Source organism: Carassius carassius, chromosome 26 (genome assembly GCF_963082965.1).
Source record: "Carassius carassius chromosome 26, fCarCar2.1, whole genome shotgun sequence".
NCBI classification, from domain to species: domain Eukaryota; kingdom Metazoa; phylum Chordata; class Actinopteri; order Cypriniformes; family Cyprinidae; genus Carassius; species Carassius carassius.
The window spans coordinates 30,811,620-30,819,697 of NC_081780.1; the positions used below are offsets into that span (position 1 = coordinate 30,811,620).

At 36.3% G+C, this 8,078-nt stretch overlaps 1 protein-coding gene across 1 annotated transcript; it reads left to right on the top strand.

Moving 5' to 3' along the window:
* Positions 1 to 4,262: 4,262 nt before the first annotated feature.
* Positions 4,263 to 5,318, top strand: LOC132106160 (zinc finger protein 200-like). Its single transcript, XM_059511818.1, has 2 exons — positions 4,263 to 4,453; positions 4,806 to 5,318. The coding sequence occupies exons 1-2, from the start codon at positions 4,285 to 4,287 to the stop codon at positions 5,213 to 5,215; spliced, it is 579 nt and encodes a 192-aa protein (XP_059367801.1). The 5' UTR covers positions 4,263 to 4,284; the 3' UTR covers positions 5,216 to 5,318.
* Positions 5,319 to 8,078: the final 2,760 nt, after the last annotated feature.

Consider the following 8,078-nt stretch of genomic DNA (forward strand, 5'->3'; position numbering starts at 1 on the left):
CAGTATGATCTTTTTCTTTGCCTTACGGTCTTTCTCACCATTGCTTGTGCCTGCTTATATTCAATCAAATGTTGAAAGTTATGAGTTCTTTTTAACCTTCTAAAAGCTCTGTTCCTTTCCCTAACTACCTCATCACATTTAACATTCCACCATGGAACCACTTTTCTAACTAGTTTTCCTGAACTTTTTGGTATTGTATCCACTGCAGCCATATAAATACTTTGTCTCAACTCAATTTCATTCCTTTCAACATTATTTGTTTTTTGGATTGAACTAATATACAAATCACTTGCCTCCGTAAATCTCTCCCAGTCTGCTTTTTTAAAAATCCACTTTCCATGATGATCTTCTGTACTCACCCTTACATCAACATCCAATTTACATATAATTGGGTAGTGATCACTTCCAATAGTGCCTTCTCCATGCACTTCCCACTCACACTTTGATGCCATTCTGCTAGATAAAAATGTGAGATCTAATACTGACTCTTTCCCAGTTCTAACATCAATCCTAGTCCCTCTACCATCATTTACACAAACTAAGTTTCTCTCATTCATTAGTTCTTCAATCACCTTCCCATTATTATCTGTTTTCCCCCCTCCCCACAGTGTATTATGAGCATTAAAATCACCACACCATACCACATTATGCCTATCATGGCCTTCTATTTCCTCTAGTTCACTTAATTCTAGCTGTTTACAAGGGTTATAATAATTTATTACTACTATTTTCTTTTTGTCTGCCCATACTTCCATTACCACATATTCTTGCTCCTTTCCTGTACCCAACACCCTACAAGGTACACCCTTCTTTACAAAAGTAGCACAACCCCCACCATTTCCTTGCTCTCTGTCTCGTCTGATAACAATACAATTAGCTAACACAAAATCAAATCTAGGTTTTAACCACGTTTCTTGAATACACATTACATCTGGTTTTACACTTCTACTCTCTATAAACTGTTTAAAATCTTGTCCATTTGCCAACAAACTCCTTGCATTCCATTGTAGAATGAGCATAATAAATAAGATCATCCTTTACCTGCTTCTTGGCTTGAATGTACAATAAGACAGTCCCTGATTTCTTCCCATTTTAATTCTATCATACCCAAATGCTGAATTGCTGCCTTTGTAACAATCTGAATCCTTTCTGTTTTAGATTTGACCTCAGCTGTTGCATTAATTACTCCTGCAATAAAGATAACAAAGTCCCTCTTTTCCCTCCATTTTTTTTTCTCCTGTTCTCTAAGTTCTTGCCTCTGAATCCATACATTCCCTGTTGTTATTTCTCTTCTATCATTTCCTTCATTAATCCCCTTTGTTTGCTCCACTCTTTTAATTGCTTCTGCGTAAGGAACTCTTTCCTTCCTTTTCACATTCTGAATCTCAGTCTCCCTTCTCATTACTTCACATCCCCAGTAGGCCGCACTGTGTCCTCCTCCACAGTTACAACATTTAGGTCTAACCCCCTCTCCACATTCCCCATAATCATGCTCCCCACCACATCTAGCACACCTTTTAATCCCTTTACACAGATTAGCAACATGACCAAACTTCTGACACTTGTAACATCTTGTTGGTTTATGAGTAAACTCTCTTACTCTATATCTCATATACCCAAAGTGTAATTCTGTAGGCAATTCTTTTGAGCTAAATTGTATCAACACTGACTCAGATTCTTTTTTCTCAACCCCCTTGGTTAAACGTTTTGCGCTCTGAACAAAATCATATTTTTCTTTTAAGTTTTTGACCAGTTCCTTCATCTCAACTGCTAAAGGAATCCCATAAATCACTCCTTTACTTCCTTGTTGTTCACCTACTTTCACCACTTTTACTACCACTACTTTCCCAACCGTTTGCAGTTTTAAAGCTCTTCCCACCTGCTCTTCAGAGATACATCCAATTAGTAAATTACCATAATTTAGAACTCTAGCATATTTAACCTCGCCAACCTGATTTTTAATTATTTTCGTCAATTTTAATGGATCCAAATTCTTCACTCCTGGCTCTTCAAACCTCACAACAACATTCCAATTCTCATCACCGTCTTTCAATCCTCTACTCCGCTTTGCTTTATTTCTCCTCCTTGTCTGCCAATTCCCTTCATCTTGTTCCAAATCATCCATACTACAGCAACTATCTTCCTGACTGTTTGCCATGATAGAGAATATAAGCAAGCGTATCGTATACCGGACCTATACAGGCCGTCGGCCGATACTCCCGCTAAATACCCTCTACTCACAAACAAACCTCACTGAACAAACAAATTAAACTGTGAATAACTAGTCAACAAGACCAACGACACAGCAAAACAAAAACAGCTAGTCAGCTCCTACTGCCTCGTTTTCAGCCCAGTCCACCTAAGCACCCGTTTTTCAACCGTCGGTCTGAATACTTTCCGTACCCACTGTATATATGTACAATCACCTATAGGATTATTAGGAACACCTGTTCAATTTCTCATTAATGCAATTATCTAATCAACCAATCACATGGCAGTTGCTTCAATGCATTTAGGGGTGTGGTCCTGGTCAAGACAATCGCCTCCAGTCGGTGGCAGTAATGCACCATTACGTTGTGTGCCAACTGCCAAAAAAAAATTCAACAAGAAGAAGAAGAAGACAATCGCCTAAACTCCAAACTCCTGAATGAGTTCACTGTACTAAAATGGCCCCCACAGTCACCAGATCTCAACCCAATAGAGCATCTTTGGGATGTGGTGGAACGGGAGCTTCATGCCCTGGATGTGCATCCCACAAATCTCCATCAACTATATGTGTGTGTGTGTGTGTGTGTGATTTCTGTCCCCCTCACTTCTGAAAAGATGGCTACGCCCCTGCACGTCTCTATTAAGTGAATGTGCAAATGTTTAATGTTAACAGGTTTTACTTTGGTATTACAAAATTTAACAGATTTTTATATTTTAAAAAAACTGAGACAAATTAAAAAATTTAGACATTCTGAATTTAAAAACTCTTTAAAAACCAGTGTAATGCATTTTTTAAATCAATATTTCAGAAACTGCTTTTGAATATTACCAGTACTGAATTTAATGGATTTCAAGTCCTTTAAACACGACTGTCTAAAACTGTTTAATTTTATAAAACCTACACATTCAAAACATCATTACTCTGACATTTCTTTATGTAAATATTAAGTGTAAGTGAAATGGTAAGTACAGTAAGGACTTTCATGATGTTATGTTCTTGGGGAGTGAATTTCAAATTCGCTTGATTTAATAAAATGGTACTTTAAAAAGTCCTTGAATCTGGTGTTCATGAAAGAGTGGGAACCCTGCTAACTGTTGAAAAGATTTCATACGTGAAATACAGCAGTGTATGTTTATGTATGATATCTGCATCGATGCTCAGCCTCCCGTTCAGATGTCGGCGCTAGTGCAGTAATAAGCTACATTACCAGCCGCCAATAAACAATAGAAGAAGAAGAAGATCTGGTCGAGTGACGTCTAAAGCGTGCGGCTGTGATCGGAGGAAAAGGTTCGTGGCTTTTAACACTTTAAAGTGTTTAACTCGATATAAGCCGCGCACGTGCGTCTCATTTAGCTCCCGAATCAGTTGATAATCATTGGGCGCAACTCAATCCTTCTCTCTCTCTCTCTATGTGTGTGTGTGTGTGTGTGTGTTTCATACAGAACAAGGACACTTGCATAGAAATATACATAAAGAGGATATATACATTGAAGTCACGGTTGTAATCATAGCAGCATCCCAGGAAATACACAGAAAAAAAAAACCTATATCCAGGGTGTAATTCGTTTAAACTGTGTTTTTTATTTGTTTGGCCATTTTGGTTTATAGATTACTTCGTTACAAAAAAAAAAAAAAAAACATTTCCTTCGTCTTTCTGGATAAATTACATGAGTGGCTTTTGAGAGAGAGATTTAACTTCCAGAGCTGTTTAGTTCATTCCTTCTGCATGTTATGTTCATAAAGCAGCATCCACAATAATAGACTAATACTAGATTCATCAAAACCTATAATATTCTACTTCTCAGTGATACGACTCTCTTTAACAATTAATCTATTTCATTTTAACCAATTATTGATATTCTATTCAAATAGTTTTCTTAATAATCTACCATTGCTGCAGCACTCTACTGCACATAAGAAAAAAGTGACAAAACATTTATCTATTAAATGTGATCTAATCAATACCAAATATACTAAATAAATACAAGCATTGTCTTCTTTTAGTAAGATGTGATGCTAGTTTTGACTTAGTTTTTCTTGTCTAATCAGGTTTTCCAGGTGACCCTGTTGTACGGATGGCATTGATTAAAGAGGAAAGCGAAGACATGACAATTGAAGATTTCAGAGTCAAACAAGAAGATACTGAGACGCAAACAAAGTCTGACTTTATTAAAGTGGAGAATGTAGAGGTGAAGATTGAAGAAGCTTTCCGAGTCAAACATGAAGAGACTGAGGAACCAACAGGTCGGTTTCATTCTCAAAGCTGATCCTTATTAAAATGTCCAGCTCTTCAGAAATGAATGACATAGGAGTGTTATAATTAAGAACAGACGTGTGGCCTAGTATGGTGTCCTATACTCATATGTGTAACAGTAGAAGAAAGTCATTATACAGTGCCAAAGCAGCTGTATAACTGTAATAAGTGATTCGGCTTAAATCCTGACTGAAATTGTTGATCAATGTTATTTCACGAATGGCAGAATCCATCTGTAGTAACCCAGTTTTTATGCATTATGCTAGTTTTGATGCTTTTTTGTTTTGTGCCTGTAAATCGATGTTAACTTGTATTTTTTTTATATATTTTGTTTTGCTTTAGACCTGATGGTGCTGAAAGTGGAGAGTCAAGAACTGAATGAAGATCAGTATGAAAAACATGATTTCATGATTGGAGGAAAATTCATACAGACTAAAAAGACTTCCTCACAGAAAACATCTGACCGTTTCACTTGCCATCGGTGTGGAATGTGTTTTAATCAGAAACATAAACTTAATAGACACATGAGAGTTCACAATGTAGAGAAGCCGGTCACCTGCCAGCAGTGTGGGAAGAGATTCAGTCAGAAAGTAATCCTTCATTCTCACATGAGGATTCACACCAGAGATAAGCCCTTTCAGTGTCTTCAGTGTAACAGGAGATTCAAGTGTTATAAAGACATGACACGTCATCTGCAAACAGGTTGTGGAATAGGGCTCCCACTGGTCCTTGAAATCATTGCAAGTCTGTGAATCAGAAAAAAATAAATTCATCGCCCTGGAAAGTTTGTCCTTGAAAATGCTTGAATTTATTATGTGCAAGTTTTCTGAAAAAATAAAAAAATCCATATTATAATCTGTTATTTCACCAACACATTGCTACAGTGGCCCAGTAGTGCACAACACAACGACATTAAAAAAGCAAACATAAGCTCACAACACAACGACATTAAGCCACAACACAACAAAATTCTCACAACACAACGAAATTAAGCCACAACACAACGGAAGTGCTCCCGACCACTAGGGGGCAGTGTTGAAAGTTAAACACCGATATTTCATCAAGACGTATGTGTAACTTAATATGTGTAATCGATTTTTAAATGAAAAACATGTTTTTATTAAATGTTTTGATATCCTGATAATCTTAATGTATCGATTCATGAATCGAGCAAAAAATAAATTGATAATATTTTCAATTTGGACCGTTTAGCTCTGCTCTTGTACACAATGTTTTTCCTCAGGGGGGCTTATGTAAATCCGGTGCTGTGTGGGGAAACCATTTCTCTTTCCGTAGAGCTTTCAAATTGACAAGAGGAGAAGATTTTTCATCTTACAAGAACTTCCCCTGATGACTGTAAATGAATTTCATCGCGCGGAGAAGGGCATTAAACGTTACATCAACAACTTTAGGGTGAGTATTGTTCTATCGTCTTCTAGCAAATCTAGCTAATAAGGCTGGATAACGCTGCTGCACTGACTTGATCAGCTCAAAAATAGCAGGGCTAAGTTAGAGTTTAGCTTTAAACTCAGTCCACCTCATCTTTTTATAACTCGTAAGAGATAGTAGAAATAAAAGCAGGACTCCCGGTAATCCACGTTGATTTGCATCGGTGGTTCTGATAGGTGTTTGCTGTGATATAAACTTCTTTACTTGATATAAAGTATTTTAAATACTGTTGCCATTTTTAGATTGCCATGTATCGTAATAAATCTTAAAGGACCGTTCACACCAAACTATAAAGAAAACGATAAAGATATTTAGTTTTGAAAATCGTTCTCACTATTTAAAAAAAGAGTCCACACCACAGCTATAATGATAAAGACATAGAGAAACAATATCATTGGAATCACTTTAAGAACTATTTTTTTTCCAGCTGATGAACGATTAAAAACATTGACAGCCAATCAGAATCCTGCTATAACGAGCTCGAGAATGTAAAGCAGCGGACGAGCGTGTGCGCGCTTAGAATAAACAGATTATATCGTTCGCTGCTGTGGACTCTATCGTTATCTTAATAGTTATCATTCATTGTGTGAACGGCTTTAGTCTTACAGTTATTGTTATATTTTCAAATTATATTATCTGTAACCTGAAGCTTGAATTAATTGTTCACATTTATATAACAGTTTTCCAGGGATCCCCAACACAAGCATGATAAAGCTATTCAGTAAAAAGCAAACACGATCAGAAATGGTTAAGAGAGATAGGGACATCCTTTGAAATATTACTGATCTCTTTACAGTCTATTGGCATGTTTGTAACATTATATAAAATATTAATTATTTGTCATAATTTATTTTAAATATAGAGTAATTTACAATGTAATAATTTAAAATGCAACTGAAAGTAATTCCAAATGAATCTGAAATCAATTAAATATGTAAACCAGTGTTATTATCTTCACAGACTCCCATCCATACTGTTGCAGCACTGTAGCAGACAGCACACTATTCAGAAGTGAGAATCAGTGCAGTTTCTCCTGTACAGAGCTGCACTGAAGGGAGCAGAGCTGGCACAAACCTACAACAATGGGAAGTAAGAGAATTATCAAATTCTTTAATGTATGACATAATTAATAAACTTTGATTAATAATATTAACGCGCCCCATTGGTGTGCCTAGAGAGTCAAGCCAGGTCCTGTCAGTGGGATGGTGGTCCTGTTTTCAAGAGAGGAAACTCGCTGAGTGCTTAAGGTAGGAGGAAAGTGTCTAATATTGATATTGATCATCTTTTCATATCTTGCTTTTATTCATCATGTATAACATGCCTATTTGATTAGCCCTAACAGAAAAAATGGTCAATTTACACTATACCTTTGTTTTTCATCTCAGGAGAATGTTTACAGTGATGTCACCAGTGATCTGCCTGACCTATCAGTCCTCCAAGTGCCAGAAGTGTTATAAAAATATAGTAACACACCATTACACTGTCATAGTTATTAGTATTTATATTTTACATAACTATTAAAACTGTATCAAAGTTAAAAAAATTTAAGTGTGGATATTTACATGTTTACACTACACTGGTGAGCAAGAAAACATATTAAAGTTACATATATTTGCACTTACATAATATTTAATTTACATTTTATACTGTAGTCTGTACAAATAAAACCAAATGAATCCATCCCAAGTGTTTTGTGTAAGGCCAGATCTCTCTGTGGAAGATCGACTGAAAGGTGGACCATGAAGAGGGAGAACTCATCGAAGGGCTGCAGAGACTGACACTGTCAAAATAAATGTTAAATAATTATGATACATGCATGTAACGTGTGCATCAAAAAGTGAAAATAAATATAACATTTTCTTTCTCTGTCACAAACAATACAATATCAATATTTACCATTGCATTGCTTGTTATTCCAACTTCTCTCCTCGCTGTAGCTGTCCTTGCTCTGGTCTCACGAACCATGTGGAATGCAGGTTCAATAACTCTCCAAAAGGCCATTAAATGGATCTACTTCTCAAATCTAGATTGGATGAGACATGTTTTCAGAAAATACACACCAAACAATGTAAAACGTTTGTTTGCCTACACTGAACCTGAAGGATACTTGAAAAGGTAGGTCTGTAAAAAGATTTTAGCTTATTCTCCCTCGTGTCATTCTAAACT